Source organism: Melozone crissalis, unplaced genomic scaffold (assembly GCF_028551555.1).
Source record: "Melozone crissalis strain CALT ecotype California unplaced genomic scaffold, PUWL_Pcris_2 ptg000537l_1, whole genome shotgun sequence".
NCBI lineage: Eukaryota > Metazoa > Chordata > Aves > Passeriformes > Passerellidae > Melozone > Melozone crissalis.
Window position 1 is genome coordinate 2,709,412 of NW_026536235.1, and position 20,896 is coordinate 2,730,307.

The following is a 20,896-nucleotide window of genomic DNA, read 5'->3' on the forward strand; positions in this document are numbered from 1 at the left end:
AAAGGATTCTAACCAGGTGAAGAGAGCATTTGGTGATGGGCAGCAGAAGTCTGGTTTTTCCAAATAAAGGGTGGGAGGTGGCATTTTATTCCTGCAGAATTTCTGAGGTGCCCAGCAAAAATAAGGAATGTAAAATATGAATAAACCTGCCCATCTGGAAGGCGCTTTTCCGAGCAGTGGGAAAGTTCTCCAGCACTGTGGTGATAATTCCAGGATAGAAATGTCACCCCTAGACAGAAAAGGAGGTTTGGGATAAAATTCATTGCAGTTTTATCTTTGGGTGCTGTTCTGTGTGCCATGTGCCCACGGGGAGGGTGAGGGTGGGTTTGTCACCCCAATCCTGCCCACACCCCGGGCAGGGCTGTCCCAAGGGGATCAGGGCTGTACTGCCAGGGCTTCCTGCAGGGTTTGGGGTGAGAATTGCAGCCAGGAGATTCCCTGAAGGGTTTCTGCCTCCCCAGGAGCACAGATGGTGCAGTGGCTGTACCTGTCCGGGCTGGTGCTCGCCGTGCTCATCCCGGCCGGAGGGCAGGTGGCTCCCAAGGACCTGGAGGAGCTGTCCAGGTACGGGGCTGTGGGAGCAGCTTATCCCTCTCCACTCCCGTCCCAGCTCTCCCTATTCCAGATTATTTTGTATGGATCCCATTTATGTATCCGTTTTGTATGTTCCTGCTTATTTTGTATGGATCCCGTTTATGTATCCATCCTGTATGTTCCCGTTTATTTTGTATGGATCCCATTTATGTATCCATCTTGTATGTTCCCGTTTATTTTGTATGGATCCAAACAAATTCCCTCCCAGCTCCCAGAGCTCCTGGGCTGAGCCCGAATGTCTCACAGGGATCCAGAACTGCAGCCCCTCATGGGGCCATCATTTCACCCCCAAATCCCATAAATCACAGGGAACATCCCCAAAATCACAGGGAACATCCCACAAATCACAGGGAACATCCCCAGTTCCAGGTCTGGACTGGGGGAGCCACACCAGGCTGGGATCACGAGTGGGATCTGCCTGGCCGAGGAGCTGCAGCAGGAATTTCACGGGGCAGTTCCTGGCAGGGACATTCCCTGTAGAGAATCCCAGGATTTCCTGCCTGGATCAGAGCAAAGACACCCAGAGCAGAGACACCCTGCCCCAGGCCAGCCAGGCTGGTCTGAGCCCCATCTGGGCTGGCGCTCCCATGGCACCTGTCCTATGGGAACCCTCTGTGGTGAAACCCAAAATCACCCTGGAGCTGCTGGGGATGGTGCAAACCTTGGAGAGCCCCACGTTCCTGCTCTGATGGGGGAAGCAGGGGCCAGGGTGGAGTTTGGGATCCACCAAGCAGGAAAGAGGGGGATGATCTGGGACAGGACAAGGTTTGGGGGGCTCAGCCCTGCCCTGGGCATCTCCTGAGGGCAGGATCCTGCTGGGGTGTCCATTAAACCCCATTTTCCTCCCTTCCCCTCCCACCCTGAGCAGATGGAAGCTGTTGGGAGCCCAGAACTCCCAGAGCTTCCTGTCCCACATCAAGCGACACTCAGAGGGGACCTTCACCAGCGACTTCACGCGGTACCTGGACAGGATGAAGGCCAAGGACTTTGTGCATTGGCTCATCAACACAAAGAGGTGCTGGGAGCAGGGAGAGGGGTGGGATTGTGCTGGGAAACAACCACCCACCACCCCAGTCCTGATCCTCATGGAGAGTTGCAGAGGGAGCTGGAGCAGTGCCAGGACACAGGGAATGGCTCCCACTGCCAGAGGGCTGGGATGGGTGGGATATTGGAAGGAATTCCTCCCTGTGAAGGTGGGGAGGGCTGGAATGGATTTCCCAGAGCAGCTGTGGCTGCCCGTGGATCCCTTGTCAGGGTCAGTTTAGAGCACCCTGGGATAGAGGAAGGTGTCCTCCCATGGCAGTGGGTGGGGTGGGATGAGCTTTGAGGTGCCTCCCAACCCAAACCATTCCATGATTCCATGAAATCCATGGATCTGGTGCCAAGGCAGGGTTGGACTCCCTTTTCCTACTGCCCAGCAGCACCTGAGGATCCTCCAGTCTCTTGTAATAAGGTCAGGAAAATGGAGGCATTTGTGCTGGGATTGGAACTCTGGGATGGAAAGGGACTGTTTCGTCCTCCCCGTGATTTGTCCTCACATTTTCCTCCTCATTCCAGCCTTACCCTCCTGGGACCACTGACATTTCTGTTCCAGCCATTCCCAAGGGGCAGCTCCTCCCTGAGCGAGGGAACCCTCCCTGCCCTTTCTCAGCTCCTGACTTTAGCAGGAGTTTCCATTCCCTGAAGCTCTTTGGGGTTTGTTTTTAAGGTACAATTGACACAAAATCCAGGCAGCAGCTCTCCAGCCACATCCACGTGGGAAGGTTGGGCCTCTCCTCGTCTACCAGGATCAGGAGCTTCACAGAAGGATTCACCCATCACCTGCAGCTCCCAGACCCAGCCCATGGCCCCTGGGAGCTCCACAGAAGGATTCACCCATGACCTGCAGCTCCTGGACCCAGCCCATGGTCCCTGGGAGCTCCAGGGCAAGGATTCACCCATCACCTGCAGCTTCCAGACCAAGCCAATGGTTCCTAGGAGCTCCACAGAAGGATTCATCCATCATCTGTAACTCCTGGACCCTGCCTATCGTCCCTGGGAGTTCCAGCGGAAGGATTCCCAGCTCCTGGACCCAGCCAATAGTTCCTGGGAGCTCCAAAGAAGGATTCACAGATCCTGGACCCAGCCCATGGTTCCTGGGAACTGCAGGTGATGGTTGAATCCTTCTCCTGCAGATCCCAGACCCAGCCCATGGTCCCTGGGAGCTCCAGGGGAAGGATTCACCCATCACCTGCAGCTCCTGGACACAGCCCCTGGTCCCTGGGAGCTCCTCCTGAACTCTGTCCCCATGGATCAGCTGTTCCTCCAGCCTGGATTTCCCTCTGGCTTCTTCTCCCTGCGTTTTACCCTCAATGCCAATAAAACCTTTGCTCACTCCTGCAGCTCATTCCTGGTGTCTCCAAGTGTCCCACTAGGATCCCACACAGTCCCAGGGGATTCTGAGCCTCTCACTCCCATCTTGGTGCATTTTCCCCTCAATTCCCCAAGTTTTGGATAAAAGGGACAATGAGGATGTGTCTGGCTGACCACACTGACCAGAGCCAAAAGAAATTTAAGAAAAACCCTGCAGTAATTCCCTTTTTGGTGTTAAATTATTCCAATTTAACCCAGATCCAAAGAACCTCTTTGGAGTTTATTTAGTTCTAATTAATTACAGGGCAAGGGGGCCCAAAAAAAGCCCAGAAACACAGCAGAGGCAACAGCTCCGGATGGGGAATTTCACCTCTCCAGGGCATTCCTGGAGTCCCAGCACAGCCAGGGTTGGCACAGGGGACACGTGTGACACAGCTACTTCCACTGAGAAATAAATTAAATTAAAATTTTAAATATATAATTTTAAAAAAGAATAGTTTTTAAAATAGAATCATTTTAAGATAAAATAATTCAGGAAAAATAAAAGTATAATAATTTGGAAATAGTTTTCAATTAAAATATATTAATTTCAGAATAATAAAATTCTAAAAATTAAATAAATTAAAATAAAATATTTTAAAATAAAATTTAAAATAAAAAATATTTTAAAAAATAAAATAATGTTTTTAATTAAAAATTCCCCCCTTGGTTTTATTTCCAGCCCAGAGTGTTCCCAAACTCTCTTGGGATAAAATAAATAAAATAATTTCCACCTCTCAGAAAGAGAAACAACTCCAGAATTTTCATAGCAAGCACAAAAACAACACAAAGAAAATGTCAGCACCTCGTTTATTCCCTGTTTGATTTATTCCCTGATTACAGCCTTTGTCGCTCCCATTCCCATGGATTTCCTTTTGGGAATTCTCTGGAAAGGCCTGGGGGGAAGTGGGAGGGGATTGATGTCAGATTTCACTTTCTGGGTCATTCCAAAGATATTTTGGGTTTATCCCTAAAGCAGCTCCAGGAACCATTTCTGGAAGGTTTTCCCTCTCTGATGTTTTCCCCTGCACAAGGAAATATCAAATCCTCCCAAAACATGGAGTTGTCTTTGCCTTCCTTCCTTCCTTCCTTCCTGCCTTCCTTCCTTCCTTCCTTCCTTCCTTCCTTCCGCCACTTCCGCCACTTCCGCCACTTCCGCCACTTCCTTCCGCCACTTCCTTCCTCCAATCCCAACTTTCCATTTCTCCAGAACGTACTTCATTTTTCAGCCCCTTCTCCTTCCTGAAGGCCCAAGGCAGCTTTTCCTGCTCGGCCACTGCCCGCCCCAGGCTGGCAGCAGTGAAACTCCACTTCCCAAATGCCCATCCATCTAACCTGATGGAGTTCTGCCCTGCCTGGGGAGGTGGCACCTCCATCCTCTCACAGAGCAATTCCCCACCTTGTTTTCCCCATTGTCCTTTTGGGGTGGTTCCATGAAGGAGAAGGCTCCTGGATGGGTGGGATGAGCAGGAGTGGTGGTGCCCCTGTCCCAGCTGTGTATTCCAAGAGGCTGGAGCATGTTCCAAACCTCCCGAGGGCTGTGGGAGCACCTTTTCCTCTGGAACATCCTCCCTTCCCAGCTCCACGGTCCCCAGACCCAGCCACACATCCCAGGGGGACACCAGAGCCCCAAAAACCACCAAAGTGTGGGGAGAGCTTCAGGACCTTCACTGCTTCCCAGCCTCTCCCTGTGAAACAGCAGGAAAAGGAGGAGGAAAAGGCACTTCCCAGTTCCCTGCAGCTCCAAAGAGGCTTTGCAAGGATGGGGTGAAGGAAAAAACAGAGTCCAGGAGGTGACAGAAGGGGAGGAACAAGGGTGGAGATTCTGGGGGTGCAGAACTCCACATCTCACCTGGCTGCTCCCACCACCAGTGTCACTGCCATATTTTATGAAAAATCCCTTCGCCAGGAATTCTTCTCCTGGGAAGCTGAGAAGCCTCAGAGAAAAAATGTAAATAATTATCTGATTGCTTCTCCTGTGTTTGGCTGCTTTGGAATGTGGTTTGGACATGGTTTACCAACAGGTGAATGTTTGATTGGTTTCATGTGAATTGTTTTTATTTAATAACCAATCACCATCAGCTGTGTCGGACTCTGAGGAGTCAGTCACAAGATTTCATCATCATTCTTGTTAAGCCTTCTGTCTGTATCGCTTCAGTATAGTTTTAGTATATCATTCTTTAATATAAATAATACATTCGCCTTCTGAGAACATGGAGTCAGATTCTCATCTCTCACCTCATCCTGGGGACCCTCACAAACTCAGCACCACCAGGGATTTTATTTTTAAGCTTCCCTTATGGTCATTTTGGAGCTGACTAAAAAGGGACATTTCTAGATTTTACTGCTCTCAGGCTGGTGGCAGAGCCCAGAAAGACCCTCAAAAAAGATGGGAAAATGGAGCATAGGGAGCTTTTCCTTTGTGCTATCCTGAGTGCTCAGGGGTGGTTCATCCCAATTTCTAAGATGCTCCCAACACTGTCCCACCATGGACAGCATCCCTCTTGTACTAGTAAGAGACAGAAATTATCCAAAGGAGGATCCCAAACCAGCCCGAAACCCCGTCTGTGAGGAAGGAGAAGGCGCCAGATCGAGCAGGGAATGGTTTTGTACATTCAGAGTTTATATTTGGAAAAAAAAAAAAGAAAAAAAAAAAAAGAGAGAAAGGAGACGAAGAATTAGAGATTAAAAAAATAGAACTGATGGGAAGCGGTAGCAGAGCCTCCACCACTGCACAACACACGCACACGAGGACACACGAGGCTGGACAACACGGACCCCCGGGACGCAGCAGCCCGGGGGGAACGGGAAACTCTGCATGGCTTTGTGGGACCCCTCGGCTGGGAAACGAGCCGCTCCTCCGTGTCTGCCTTGGCACATCCCTGAGTCACACTCCTGCTCCTCGACGGCGGCGTCGAGGCGCCTGAACGTGGGCATGGGGGAAAAAGGGGAAAGAGGGAGGGTGTCATCAGTGGGAGACACAGAATCGGAGATCCATGGAATTGTTCATGCGGGAAAAGGTGTTTGAGATCATCAAATCCAACCATTGACCACCATGTTCACCCCTGGCCATGTTCCCAAGTGCCACATCCAAGTTTTTGGAACTCTTCCAGGGATGATGGCTCCACCCCTGCCTCATGCAGATGTGTCATGGACAACCTTTCCACAAAGGAATTTTCCCCAGTATCCAGCCTGAACCTTCCCTGGTTAATCTGAGGCCGTTCCCTCTCCTTCTGTTGGGAGCCATGTTCACCCCTGGCCATGTCCCCAGGTGCCACATCCACATTTTTGGAACTCTTCCAGGGATGATGGCTCCACCCCTGCCCCATGCAGCTGTGTCATGGACAACCTTTCCATGAAGGAATCTTCCCCAGTATCCAATCTGAACCTTCCCTGGTCAACCTGAGGCCGTTCCCTCTCCTCCTGTCCCTGTTCCCTGGGAGACATGTTCACCACTGGCCATGTCCCCAGGGGCCACATCCAAGTTTATGGAACTCTTCCAGGGATGATGGCTCCACCCCTGCCATGGACAGGTGTGTCAGATCTTGGGCAACCTTTCCATGAAGGAATCTTCCCCAATATTCAACCTGAACATTCCCTGGTTAATCTGAGGCCATTCCCTTTCATTCTGTTGGGAGCCATGTTCACCCCTGGCCATGTCCCCAGGTGCCACATCCACATTTTTGGAACTCTTCCAGGGATGATGGCTCCACCCTGCCCCAGGCAGCTCTGTCAGGACTTGGACAACCTTTCCATGAAGGAATTTTCTCCAATATCCAACCTGAACCTTCCCTGGTCAACCTGACGCCGTTCCCTCTCCTCCTGTCCTTGTCCCCTGGGAGCCATGTTCATCACCAGCCATGTCCCCAGGTGCCACATTCAAGTTTTTGGAACTCTTCCAGGGATGATGGCTCCACCCCTGCCCTGGGCAGCTGTGTCAGGGCTTAGACAACCTTTCCATGAAGGAATTTTCTCCAATATCCAGCCTGAACCTTCCCTGATTAACCTGAGGCCATTCCCTCTCCTTCTGTCCTTGTTCCCTGGGAGCAGATCCCGAATCCCCCCAGCTGCCTCCTCCTCTCAGGAGTTGTGCAGAGCCACAAGGTCCCCCCTGAGCCCTTTTCTCCAGGCTGAGCTCCTTTCCCAGCTCCCTCAGGAGCTCTCCAGACCCTCCTCCTGCTCCTCCAGCCCTTCTCCAGCTCCACTCCTAGCTCTGGAGATGCCCCCAGCACCTCAAAGCCTCTCAGGGTGTAGGATCCCAGGATTCCAGGTGCAGCTCCCACACTTCCCTGCAGAGAGGATCTGGTGTCCATGGTCCTGCTGCTGGTGGCCATGGTCCTGCTGCCTTTTCCCAAGAGCGTTCCCCTTGCCCAGCAGCACTGGCCAGAGCCCAGAGGGGCTGTGGGCCTGTGCTGTCCCCACGAGGCCACCCCACAGCTGAGCCTTTACCTCCTTCCTCCCGGCTTCAGAGCGTTTCTGTGTTCATGGTCAGAGCCTTCCACACCGTGGTCTTGGACATTTCGTCCGAAATGTTGATCTCGGAAGGATCAGCCCTGCAAGGAATGTTCCAGATGGTTTTCCATGAGGAGGGGTCTGATCTCACCAGGAGAATTGGCAGCAGCCAGAGGGACAGGAGAGCCTGGAACACCGGACCTCAGCTGGTGGGGATGGTTTGGCTGGATGAGGAATTTTGGGAATCAAGGCCCGGAGCTGCAGACCCACAGCTGGTGTTTTGTGTTTTCCCCTGTGACCTCTCAGGTGGGAGCAGATCCCAGAAAACCACTGGTGATGTAGTTTTGGGATAAAACAGGAATTATGCAGCATCTGTGTGGGGACAGAGCTCTGCCATCACCTCCTAAATTTCCAGTAAATTGGGATTTTCCCACTAAAATGACTGGGGATAAATCTGCAAGATGAGAAATCTGAGCCAGACACTTCCCACTGATCTTGCCAGGGGTCCTTACCTGGGGGGATCTTTACCTGTCACTGCTGGGCTTTGGGGTGTCCACCCTGCTGGTCTTGCCCAGCTTCAGCTGAACAGAATTTGCAGCAGCTGCCTCCATCATTTTCTGGGACTCCTGAAAAAAGACGAGTCAAGTTGTCTCTCCTTGATCCAAGAGAGAAAAAATGAAATTCCAGTAAAAACCTGGCAGGCTGCCCTCTCCTTTGACCCACAGCACTCTTAGCAGCAGGTAAAGACCTGTGGGTGGGTTTGGGGTTAGTGACACTGCTGGGAGCAAACCTTCACAGAAATATATAATTATTTTTATTATAAGGGTCATTTTAAAATTATAATGATGTCTCTGTTCTGGTGTGAAACTCTTTCAGAATTTAGGGAAAAAAGTTCAGGATGTGGGATCCAGGCTGTGAGATCCGTTTTACTCAGTTCTGATGTTCCCAACAGCTGCTGCCCAGAGGCAGCAGCCTGGCAGGGCCCAAGGCCAGGCTGGACGAGCCTGAAGCACCCCAGGACAGTGAGAGGTGTCCCTGCCCAGGGCAGGGGTGGCACTGGCTGGGCTTTAATGTCGATTCCCACCCAACCCATTCCATGGCCCTACAATTCCATGATCTAAGGATGAGCTGTGACAGGAACAGGGAATCTCACAGCCCAGAGGAAATGTCACCATCATATTTTCTAGAAAAATCCCCTTGCCCAGGATTCTTCTCCTGGGAAGCCAAGAAGACTCAGAGAAAAAGGAAGACAATATTATCTCATTTGCTTCTCCTGTGCTTTGCTGCTTTGGAATGTGGTTTGGACATTGTTTACCAACAGGTGATTGTTTCATTGATTTCATGTGAATTGTTTTTACTTATTGGCCAATCGCAACCAGCTGTGTCAGGACTCTGGAAAGAGTTGTGAGTTTTTCTTTAGTATCTTTTATCCTTCTGTCTGTATCCTTTCTCTATTCTTTAGTGTAGTTTTACTACAACATTATTTTATATAATATAGATCATAAAACAATAAATTAGCTTTCTAAGAGCATGGAGTCAGATTCATTAGTTCCTCCCAATGATGGGGGACCCCAAAAATACCACAAGGAGATTCCCAGCTCCTGGTGTTACCTCCTCTTCTTTGGCTTTATTTTTGGCATCATCCAACTTCTTCTTCTTGCTTTCTGGCATGAGGTCATCCAGGAAGCTGAGCTCCCGCTTGGAGAAGCACAAATCCATCACTTTCCGGACAAAAACAAGAGCCAAAACCTTCAGGAAGGAAAGGGGAGATGGGTGAGGCCAGAAATGGTGCTTCCATCCCTCCAGGGCTGTGAGCATGGGGGACAGTGAGGGGCACCGGGAGCACCAGGAACACTGGGAACACTGGGAGCACCAGGAACACTGGGAATACTGGGAACACCAGGAATACTGGGAACACTGGGATAGTGGGAATACTGGGAACATCAGGAACACTGGGATACCGGGACTACTGGGAACACCAGGAATACTGGGAACACTGGGAACACCGGGGACACCAGGAATACTGGGATACTCGGAACAGTGGGAACATTGGGAACACCGTGAGCACTGGGAATAATGGGGATACTGGGAGCACTGGGAATACCGGGAACTCTGGGAACACTGGGGATACTGGGAATACCAGGAACACTGGGAAGACTGGGGATACCTTGAATACTGGGAACACTGGGAACACTGGGGACACCGGGAATATTGGGAACACTGGGAACACTGGAAATAATGGGAATACTGGGAATACCAGGAATACTGGGAACACTGGGAACATCTGGGACATTGGGAACACTGGGAGCACTGGGAATAATGGGAACACTGGGAACACTGGGAATAATTGGAACACCGGGAGCACCGGGAACACTGGGGATACTGGGAACACTGGGAACACCGGGGATACTGTGAACACCAGGAACACTGGGAACACTGAGAACACCAGGGAACGCTGGGGACAATGGAAACACCGGGAACACTGGGACACTGGGAACACCAAGGATACTGGGAACACCGCGAACACCGTCCCTCACCATCATGGGGAAGATGATGGCGGCGCGGGAAGCTTTGATGGCCCAGAGCAGCACGAGGCAGAGCAGCTGGATGAGCGTGAACAGGTGCACCTTGCGCAGGGGCACGTGGCGCAGGTAGATGAAGTCGGGCTGGTGCTTGGCTGGCATCCAGAACAGCTTCAGGCGATCGAAGAACTGCAGGGAAAAGAGAGCACTGCTGGAGGAGTGATAAAACTGTCTTTTGTCTCTTGAAAAAGGAAGAAGCTGTCCCACATTGCAAGGCAAGATGTATTCTATTTGCCATCTGTGTGGCAGTTGTCTTTTGTCAAGTGGGCAGTTTTTCCTCATCTCTTCCACACCCACTCCTCCCTCGGGAGGAGACACCTGCTGAGAATAGCTATTGAATGTCACTGCCTGGCTGATAAGAACTACAGCATCCCATTGGGAGATGTGAGCCCAGAGGGAGGAGCCAAGCATTCCTACCCAGATATAATCTGGAGATTCTGGAACACCAGCACGGCTTCTCCACTGGATTCCCCAGAGGAACACCAGCTGCCTCTTCTTCCCCTGGATCTTCAGAGGAAGACTGCACCTTTCCACAGGATCCTTGCTCCAGCAGAACCACCCCTGACACTGCAGGAGGGCTGAGCCACAATTCCAATGGGACTGCTGCCAACACCCTGACCCACAGGGTGTCAGGTTGGGTTCTGACTCTGACAGTGTTGTTTTAGTGTACTGCATTGTTTATTTTATCCTTTAATTTTCTTCCCTATTAAAAAACTGTTATTTCCTGCTCCCTTATGTGTTGCCTGAGAGCCCCTTAATTTCAAATTTATAGCAATTTAGAGGGGTGGGGAGGGTTTACATTCTCCATTTCAGGGAGGCTCCTGCCTTCCTTAGAAGGCACCTGGCTTTCCAAACTAAGACAGAAGCTTAGAAGTTTCTCTCTTTAATTAAGTGAAAAGACACTTCATAAGACTTAAGACACTTCACTTCAAACTCAAGGATGGCTAATTAGACAAGAGCTAAAAAGTCTCGCCTAAACAATTAACTAGAAAAAGACGTGAACAAAGAAACTAACTGCTTTTGTAAAGTGTTTTTACTAAGAGCAAGAATGTCAAACACTTAGCTCAGTTTTTCTGTTTGTTATTTTGCCTTTTATTAAACTTTTTTGTTTCCAACACTGCAACAGAAGCCATCCTGCTGATTTTTATGCCTCCAAAAGTAGCTAAGCTATCTTAAGTGTGTTATAAGCCCCCTAGAGCTCATTAGACCTAGCTCAAATAAGTTATACTAACACACTGCCACAGCTCCTGCAGTTGCTGGGATGTGGAGATTTTGGGAGCAAGGAGAAATCCAAGATCCCCTTCTGTTCCTCCTGGGACCAGCACCTGCTGTCCCTTCACTCCATCCAAAATCCACCTGGCTTTGCCCACCAAATTCCGAGTTATTCCAGGGTTTTCTCTGGTCAGCATCTCTTGGCCCAGGGAATCCCCAGCAAGGATTCTCTCCAGTAAAATTTCCTTCTCTTCACATGAATTCTGCTATTTTCCCATCACCAAACACCAACCTGTCCCAACACCTGAAACAGAGAGGGCTGAACTGGTTCCTCCCAGTGCCAAACTGGGCCCTCCCAATGCTGAACTCGGTCCTCCCAGTACTGAATTGCCCCTCCAGTGCTGAACTGGGTCCTCCCAGCACTGAACTGTCCCTCCCAGTGCCAAATTGGTTCCTCCCAGTGCTGAATTGGTTCCTTCCAGTGCCGAACTGGATCCTCCCGGTACTGAACTGGACTCTCCCAGTGCTGAACTGGTTTGTCCCAGTGCTGAACTGGGCCTTTCCAGCACTGAATTGGGCCTTCCCAGTGCTGAACTGGGTGCTCCCAGTACTGAAATGGGCTCTCCCAGTACTGAACTGGGCAATCCCAATGCTGAACTGCCTCCCCCAGGGCTGAACTGGACTCTCTCAGCACTGAACTGGGCCCTCCCAATGCTGAACTCGGTCCTCCCAGTACTGAATTGCCCCTCCCAGTGCCAAACTGGTTCCTCCCAGCGCTGAACTGGATCCTCCCAGTACTGAACTGGACTCTCCCAGTGCTGAACTGGGTTGTCTCAGTGCTGAACTGGGCCTCTCCCAGTGCTGAACTGGCTTCTCCCAGTGCTCAACTGGGTTGTCCCAGTGCTGAACTGGGCCTTCCCAGCACTGAACTGGGCCTTCCCAGTGCTGAACTGGGCCTCTCCCAGTGCTGAACTGCCTTCCCCAGTGCTGAACTGGACTCTCTCAGCACTGAACTGGGTCCTCCCAGTACTGAACTGGCCCTCCAAGCCATAAAAACTTCCTGAGCCTGCACCCACCATTCCTGACAAAAAAAACATTTGAATTTCCTGCTCTCAGAGACATTTTTCCCACCCCAAGGCCTTCAGGAGAGGAAATTCCCCGGAGCAGCCGTACCTGGATTCCTCGGAGTGACGAGACCCCCATGTACAGAAAGACCCCATAAAGGACTGGCATCGGGATAAACTGGGGAAAAATGCAACAATTAATGGCTCCAATTTCATTTGCAGCATTGCCACTCTCTCCCACCACTCCTTTCTCAGGTGCTGCCTGGAGATTCCCAACTTTCCCATGCTGGATTTTATCCAGCACAGATTTTGTTCTCTGGGTCAGGCTGATCTTTTGACTCATTCCATCAGAATAATCCTCTTTTCCAGAGAGGCTGGAGACAAAGAGGGGATTTCATCCATCAGGAGCACATTTCATCTATCTGAGACCTCCTGTGGGGGGTAAAAATTATCTCGAAAAAACTCTTGTGGGAATGCATGGAAATGACATCTCCTTTGAGCCTAGAGGTGGGATTGTGTCTCCTCTGAACCTGGAGGTGGGATTGTGTCTCCTCTGAACCTGGAGGTGGGAATGGGTCTGGTTTGAGCCTGGAGCTGGGATTGTGTCTCCTTTGGGCCTAGAGGTGGGAATGGGTCTGGTTTGAGCCTGGAGCTGGGATTGTGTCTCCTTTGGGCCTAGAGGTGGGAATGGGTCTGGTTTGAACCTGGAGGTGGGAATGGGTCTGGTTTTAGCCTGGAGGTGGGAATGGGTCTCCTTTGAGCCTGGAGCTGGGATTGTGTCTCCTTTGAGCCTGGAGCTGGGATTGTGTCTCCTCTGAGCCTGGAGATTTGATTGTGTCTCCTTTGAGCCTGGAGACTGGATTGTGTCTCATTTGAGCCTGGAGGTGGGAATGGGTCTCCTCTCAGCCTGGAGATGAGAATATGTCTGGTTTGAACCTGGAGGTGGGATTGTGTCTCCTTTGAGCCTGAAGGTGGGGCTGGGTCTGGTTTGAGGCCTGGAGATGGGATTGGGTCTCCTCTGAGCCTGGAAATAGGACTATGTCTATTTTGAGCCTGGAGGTAGAAATGGGGCTGGTTTGAGCCTGGAGGTGGGAATGGGTCTCCTTTGAGCCTGGGTTGTGTCTCCTTTGAGCCTGGATCTGTGACTGGGTCTCCTTTGAGCCTGGAGGTGGAAATGGGTCCCCTTTGAACATGGAAGTGGGACTGTGTCTGCTTTGAGCCTGGAGATGGGATTGTGTGTTTGCTTTGAGCATGGAGTTGGGATTGTGTCTGCTTTAAGCCTGGGTTGTGTCTCCTTTGAGCCTGGGTTTTGTCTCCTGTGAACCTGGAGCTGGGATTGTTTGGTGAAAAGAAGGGGCAGGGAAGCCTGTGGGGGGAACTCTGAGGGTCCAGCTCCTGGGAATGGCTCTTCCGAGGCTCCTGGGGGAGTGAATTGCAGCCAATAAAGTCCTGCTTGTCTGAAATGCTAAATTCTAACTCAATGAGGGGGTGGACATGTTGAGTTTGCGTGGCCATGGTTGGGGAGCAGGGATGGCCTCTGTGAGAAGCTGCTGGAAGTTTCTTCCATGTCTGGCAGAACCAGCTCCCGCTGGCTCCCGGATGGACCTGCTGGAGCAGTTTGGGGAGAGCTGTCTGCCATGGGATGGACTCGGGTTGGAGGAGAACCTGGAGAACTGTGTCCCCTGGGAGGGACCAATGGGGAAGAAAGGAAGTTTTTAAGGTTTGGTTTTAATTCTCATGATCCTGCTGTGACTTTGTCAGTAATAAACTCAATTAATATCCCTAATTCCAGAGTTTTTTCCCATGATCATGGCTGATGAGGGATCTGTCCCTGTCCTTATCTCAAGCCATGAACCTTTGGTCTATTTTCTCTCCAGTCCAGCTGGGAAGGGCAGGGATGGACCAGGTTTGGTGGGATCCAGCCAGGATCCCTCTCACTACAGAGGATGTGGAGGACAATCCCAAATTAAGGGATTTGTCCTGTTTGCTTGGCTTGAGCACCCCAAGCCGGGTCTGAAGGGCTGGGAAGTCACCGAGGCTGGTTCCCATCCTGCCCTTGGCATCACCTGGGGGAGAGAGGCCCTAATTTCACATCTCCCCCCAAACTCATGTGGGTCACCAGGGGATTTCCATCCCGCTCTCACCTTGAGCACAGAGGTGAAGAAAACGGAGCAGCCCATGAGCACGAAGATCATCAGGCCAGTGACCCTCTGCTCCCGGATGCCCAGGAACTTGGGCTGCTCGCCCGGCGCGGAGCAGTCGGACTCCACCTTGAGGCTGTTGACGTGGGTGATGGACAGGACGGTGGCGGCCACGAACCAGGGCAGCCCCATCACCGAGCACACCCCCAGCATCACGGCCACCATGAACAGGTCCAGGTGGTACCCACAGCCTTTCTGGGGAGCAAAAGTGGAACAGGAGCATCCCTCAGGGACAAGGGCAACACCATGGGTGGGGCTCAAAGACTGCCCAAGCACAAGGCAACTTCTGGAAAATTCAAATAAGGTTTGAAATAAGAACTGGAACCAAACGTGGATTTGATGTCTTGCACGAAAGTCTGGCAGGACTCAAAGTGGGTCTGGAGGGTTTGTACCATCTCTGGTACTCAGAAATCATTTTAAAATTGATTATTTTTTCATTCATAAAGAAATTCCCACCACTTGCAGGTAGGACATGGCTCTGAGTGATCCCTGGAGCTCATTCCCCAGCTGCCACTGACATTTGAAAAAAACCCTTCTACATTCCAATATTCACTTGCTGCTCCCAAAATTTGCCATCCCCTCTCTGTGTCCAGGAGAGCTCCTGCCACACAGCCTGGTGTTATCCCAAACCTTCCCAAAGTGTTTGGAGCTTGTCCCAGCCCCACAGAGTGGGGTGGGGAGGGGGTGACCCCCTGCAGCCCCTCACCTTGAGCCTGTGCTCCTTCCTGTTGACGATGACGGCCGTGATCTGCTGGTCCATGAAGATGAGGATGGTGCAGAGCAGGGCTGGGATGAGTGCAGCCAACACCGTCCACCACGGGTTGGGCCCAATGGGGTTGATGAGCCACCCACGGTCATCCCTGGTGGGCTGCAACACAGGGTGGGATCAGTTCCCAGCCCAAACCCTTTCCTGGCCTCTGTTCCCTTCCATCCCTGTGTCCAAGCATTTCCCATTTCCCTTCATGTCACCCTCTCCCAGGGGGCTCCGCAGTACCAGTGTCGTCTGTCCCAGAGTCCCCTCTCCCCTGGACTTGGGGCTGGCTTCCCAAAATTCAGGAAGGGATTGATGACTTGGATGTGGCAGAAGCTCACACCACCAGCAGCTCTTCCAGCCCAGCCCTGCCCTGCTGGTGATGGTTCTCCTGTCCAGTGTCTGGTTTTGGGGCTGTGCCCTGATTTCCATGGGGGATCAATGCTTTTGGATGTCCAAGAAGAGATGGTTCCACCACCAGCACCTCCTCCAGGCCTGCCCTGACATCACCTGGTGGCACCTGAGGTGCCGAAAGCTTTCTCCACCAATCCCTACCCCGTTACCTTGAACACGTGGGGGACGTGGAGCTTGGGGGACGGGATCCCGATCCCGAGGTCGATGAGCACCATGATGACAATGGTGAGGAACACAGCAAAGTCACTCACTGTGGCTCGGACCTGGGGCAAGAAACTGGGGCTGAGAGGGGCCAGGACACGAGGGGGGAAACCTGGGGACACCCACAGAGCTGGGATTGTTAATCCCTAAAATCCCTCCACTCCAAGGACATGCAGCCAACTCCTTTGGGTGGATGGTGCTGCCATGTTGGAGATCTGGGGATTTGGTGTGGGACAGCAGAAAGAGTTTAATTAGGGGGAAAATTCAAATTTTAATTCAGACATTAACAAAAATACCAAAAATGAGGAAAGGTACCACACTTCTGGGTAAAATGGGGATAAGGCACTGAGGCATCATTCATTCCTGTTTTTCCATGGCAACTCCTCATTTGAATGCCACTCCAGAAAATGATGCTCAGAAGGGGAAGAGAAATAAATAACTTTGGAAGAGCAGATTTCCCACTGCCTGAGCCAAAAGCCATCACTCAGGAACAGTTTGTGAGGCAGGTGGGGAATGCCACAACCTCTCTGCACTCATGGAAACGAGGGAGGGACATCCAAGGTCAGCGTTTCCCAGCCTGACTGAGCGGTGGCCAATCCTTCAGTGCTTCAGGAATGGCATTTTGGGAAAGGAGCATGGAATCTGCCCCCAGCCACCACCTTCTACCTACTCTGGTTGGGAAGTAACGGCTGGTTTTGAACTTCTTCAACAAACTCGACAGGACAAAGGTGGAGAAGAAGAGGATGCAGCACCAGAAGAGGACATTGGGCGCATAGGGGCCGTTGTGTCCGCAGGCAGGTCCGTGGAACTCCCCATGCAAGGAGCGACATTCCTGGAGAAACAGAGCATCAGAACACAGAGGAAAACCAGGATAACGGGGGGTGGAGGGTCTTGGTGCAAGATCTGTGACCCTGCAGCTGCCATAGGAGTTATAAATATGAATATATGAATATATTATAAATATATCAGCATGATGTAAATATGTACATATTTATATAGAAATAAATAGAAATATACAATATAAATATTATTATATTATAATATAATAATATAAATGTTACTATTTACATATAAATATAAATATTTATAAATATTATATCATATATCATATATCATATCATATCATATTATGTATAATACAATATACTACACATATATATATTTATAAATATAAATATTTCAAAGATAAATAACTAGAGATATATAAAATATATAAATAGTATTATATATAATATGTTATATAAACATGTAGATGTTTATGTATAAATATTTCTATATTTTTATAATGCAAATATGGGCAGCAGCAGCTGAACAAGTGACACATGGAGCTGGAATTACACAGAGGGGAGCAGAGGCAGGATGTGGTGGGACACCACAGACCCATGGCACATCCTCTGCCCCACCATAGCTGAGGAAAACACTGCAGAAGAAGGAAAAGCTGGAAATTTGTGCATAAAGAGGGACCAGGGAAAGAGGGCTGGGACAACCATAGGATGGAAAAAGAGACAAATTGTCCCTTTGCATTTGGGGCTTTCAGGACAAGGCCAAAAGTGGCTGGAGATGTCCCAAAGAGCCCCCATCCCACACCTGGGCTCTGCTTGCAGGGACAATCCCTGTGGGGCTGCTCAGACATGCAAATTTATGCAAGACTCTTCGACAGCAGGGCCTGGGAGTCATTAGGAACCAATTAAGGGAGCCAATCACTGCCTTCAGGCAGGAACTTCAGTCCTTAAAATGCTCCAGGAATCTAAGCTCCCTTAACCTTGATCAAGGTCCCACAAAGCTGAGTGGGACAGTTCTTGTCCCTGAGGTTGGGGACAAAGTGAGCTGGACCAGGGGGGCTGGACCAGGTGGGCTGGACCAGGTGGGCTGGATAAGGTGGGCTGGACCAGGTGGGCTTGACCGGGGGGCTAGACCAGGTGAGGTGGATCAGGGGGGCTGGACCAGGTGGGCTGAGCAAGGTGGGCTGGATCAGATGGACTGGACCAGGTGAGCTGGACCAGGGAGGCTGGACCAGGGGGGCTGGACCAGGGGGGCTGGACCAGGTAGGCTCGGCACCCTTGGACTCTCCTTTCCAGGACCAAGCAGGCTTAAAGTACTTATGAGATTTTAGCAGGGACTTTTCGGAGCACTTTGAAGCCCCAAGTCTCCTGAAGAAGGTGGCTCTGGCACCTGGCCTCCCTGAGGCAGTGGTGGCCCAGGGCACTTACGGTCACTGTGAGATTTCCCCAGGTGATTCCCGACACGTTGACCCCGTTGCTCCGCCAGATCCGCAGGGTCTCGTTGCTGGGATGAGCTGGGGGCTCACACTTACAGCTGGAGGGGGGAAACCAGGACAGGGCTGAGGGAACAGCAGCAGGATGAGCCCAGAGGCACCTGAGGGAGGGTGAGGAGGAGAACACCCACTAATAGATGGTGAGGAGGTCCAGCTTGCTGTGCATGTGCACGGGGAAGGTCTCCCGCAGGTGGCTCAGCTTCTCCAGGGCCTCGTAGATGAAGATGATGCAGATGAGGGAGGCGAAGGCCTCCTCGGTGAAGCGGGTGATGTAGCACACCAGGGAGCTGGCGTCCGTGGCCACCAGCACCACGCAGAAGAATGCGGTCCAGAGCCCGATGCATGTCCGCAGGGACAGGTAGGAGAGCGTGTAGTCCCTGGAAAAGCACAAAACCTCCTGGGGAAAGGCCAGCACAGGCCTCAGAACCGAGCCTTCCTCCAGAGAAAATTAGGAGCAATGGGAGAGGGTGTGGAGGTTGCAGGTGGTAATTGAGGTTTCCATGTCCTTGAGGTTGCAGGGTGTGGGTTGTCGCAGACATCTTTTATGAAAAATCCTTTCCTTAGGATTTTTTCCTCCTGAGAAGCTGAGAGGCCTCAGGAACAAAACGTAAACATTGATTATCTGCTGCTGTGAAATGCAACAGGTGCATCTGGGATTGGTCTCATGTGGTTGTTTCTAATTAATGGCCAATCACAGTGAGCTGGCTCGGACGCAGGGCCCAGGCCACAAACCTTTGTTATCATTCTTTCTGATTCTATTCATAGCTTAGTTATCCTTCTGATGAAACTTTTTCTTCTATTCCTTTAGTATAGTTTTAATGTAATATATATCATAAAATAATAAATCAAGCCTTCTGAAACATGGAGTCAACATTCTCGTCTCTTCCCTCATCTGAAAACCCCTGTGAACACCGTCACAGTGGGTGGAGAAGCCAAGTGTTTAATTAGCATTAATTAATGTGTTCTTAATGCCTTGAAGGCTGATTGAGTTTGTGGAACGTTCTCCCATGTGCCCCAGAGCCCTGACACCAAAACCAGCTAGGTTTGCCCTGGGCACCCACAGTCAGCTTGGGGGTAAATGAGAAGTTTAATTCTGGTGAGGGGGGTTCATCCCACACCAAAGTCACCAAGATGAAAGGACTGTTATAGAAAAGAGCTATTTCCCAGGAAAAGCTCCCACTTGCTCAATAAAATCACCAAAACTCAAAGTATTCCATTTGAACGACATGGAGATTAGGGCAAAATCTATTTCTTCTTCCAGCAAAAATCAGGTTTAGAATTTTGTACTCAGTGGAAAACAAACCCTCCATCATTCCCAAACCAGAGTGATCTGTTTCACCTTTCTTGGGCATCCATCCAGAGCCTCTGGTTCCTGCTCCTCCAACTGCTTCTTTACAACCCTAAAATCCCAAATGACCCCAAGCCAAAAACCCCAAATGACCCTGAATCCCAAGGGCTCTCATCCTTCCTGTGCAACAACAGCAGCAGGAGACCTCTGTGACCCAGCAAACAACTTAAATCTGACAATTCCCACCGAGAAAATGAGAAGAAAAACATCTTCTCCCTGCCCAAAACAATAAAAAAGCCTCTCCTCCAGAAGAACAGAAGACAAGCATCTCACTTGCAGAATTTGTAGAGAATCTTCTCAAAGACCAGGACGGGTCCAGTGCTGCCAAGGATGGTGAGGGGTTGGCCAGCAAAGAGAGAATAAACCACACCTGTCATGGATGCTCCTAGCAGTGACTCCATGGCACTCTGTCAGGGAGAGAGGGAGCAGAAAGCAAATCAATCATTAGGGATAAAAAAACTCCAAGAAACCCAAAGGAAATTCACAGCAGCGAAGAGATTTCCAAGGTTATGGAGCGGGTTGGGTTGGAAGGGACCAGCGGGTTGAGTTGGCAGGGGCTGGTTTGGGCTCCAAACGCTCCCCACGAGCAGGGACACTCCCCACCAGTCCAGGGGGGTCCTTTTGGGGCATCTCCCCCTCCCCACGCTCCCTACAGAGAGAGGAGCTCACAATGTGGCCGTGGGTGGCCTCCCCCAGCAGGCCCCCGAAGGTGATGACCGGGGACATGCAGGCACAGTAAAGGAACAGGAAGGACGCCAGGCACTGCAGGCTCAGACCGTCCCTGAAGTCACTCCAGAACCACGGCGCCTTGCGCTTCACGTCCAGGACCAGACCCCCAAAGAGCCTGCAGGGAGGGAGGGAACACCAGGCTGTTCTCTGGGAGAACACCTTTGGTTTCCTTTGGGCAGAAAAGGCCTTCACCTGGAGGTGTTTGCTCCTGCCCCAAAGCCAGGAAACCCCAGTGTGCTCATGCTGCGGCTGGGCCACCTGCCCAGGTGTTCCCCTTACTCAGATCTCCCACCTTCACAGACCTCCTCATTGCCCAGATCTCCCATCTTCCCAGATCTCCTTACTGCCCAGGTGTCCCCCCTACTCAAGTCTCCCACCTTCCCAGACCTCCTCCCTACCCAGATATCCCTTCTTCCCAGATGTCCTCCTTGCCCAGGTGTCCCTCTTGCCCAGATCTCCCACCTTCCCAGACATCCTCACTGTTCAAATCTCCCCCCCCACCCACATCTCCCACCTTCCCAGACCTCCTCCCTACCCAGATCTCCCACCTTCCCAATTCTCCTCCCTACCCAGATGACCTCCTTGCCCAGATCTCCCACCTTCCCAAATCTCCTCCCTACCCAGATGACCCCCTTGCCCAGATCTCCCACCTTCCCAAATCTCCTCCCTACCCAGATGACCC

The 20,896-nt window shown here is 51.1% G+C and overlaps 2 protein-coding genes across 2 annotated transcripts in view; one reads left to right on the plus strand and one right to left on the minus strand.

The window, feature by feature from the left end:
* The first annotated feature begins 469 nt into the window (after positions 1–469).
* LOC128950317 (pro-glucagon-like) lies at positions 470–2,605 on the plus strand. The gene is made up of 3 exons (XM_054295198.1): positions 470–564; positions 1,463–1,609; positions 2,422–2,605. The coding sequence occupies exons 1-3, from the start codon at positions 470–472 to the stop codon at positions 2,603–2,605; spliced, it is 426 nt and encodes a 141-aa protein (XP_054151173.1).
* A 3,037-nt stretch (positions 2,606–5,642) lies between these two features.
* SLC4A8 (solute carrier family 4 member 8) overlaps positions 5,643–20,896 on the minus strand; it is a 31,176-nt gene continuing 15,922 nt past the window's right edge. The window contains exons 12-25 of the mRNA XM_054295214.1: positions 20,155–20,329; positions 19,759–19,892; positions 18,269–18,514; positions 18,073–18,178; positions 16,533–16,694; positions 15,811–15,924; positions 15,203–15,364; positions 14,440–14,691; positions 12,405–12,473; positions 9,975–10,148; positions 9,049–9,186; positions 7,966–8,063; positions 7,435–7,538; positions 5,643–5,908 (exon numbers count right to left, since the gene is read on the minus strand). Coding sequence (XP_054151189.1) covers positions 7,451–7,538; positions 7,966–8,063; positions 9,049–9,186; positions 9,975–10,148; positions 12,405–12,473; positions 14,440–14,691; positions 15,203–15,364; positions 15,811–15,924; positions 16,533–16,694; positions 18,073–18,178; positions 18,269–18,514; positions 19,759–19,892; positions 20,155–20,329 — 1,918 coding nt within the window. The 3' untranslated portion in view covers positions 5,643–5,908; positions 7,435–7,450. The remainder of the gene's footprint in view (positions 5,909–7,434; positions 7,539–7,965; positions 8,064–9,048; positions 9,187–9,974; positions 10,149–12,404; positions 12,474–14,439; positions 14,692–15,202; positions 15,365–15,810; positions 15,925–16,532; positions 16,695–18,072; positions 18,179–18,268; positions 18,515–19,758; positions 19,893–20,154; positions 20,330–20,896) is intronic.

Coding starts and splice junctions, on each gene's coding strand:
- LOC128950317 (XM_054295198.1), top strand. CDS start 470: ATGGTGCAGTGGCTGTACCTGTCCGGGCTGGTGCTCGCCGTGCTCATC. Junction 565..1,462: donor GACCTGGAGGAGCTGTCCAG/GTACGGGGCTGT, acceptor CACCCTGAGCAG/ATGGAAGCTGTTGGGAGCCC. Junction 1,610..2,421: donor TGGCTCATCAACACAAAGAG/GTGCTGGGAGCA, acceptor CATCACCTGCAG/CTCCCAGACCCAGCCCATGG.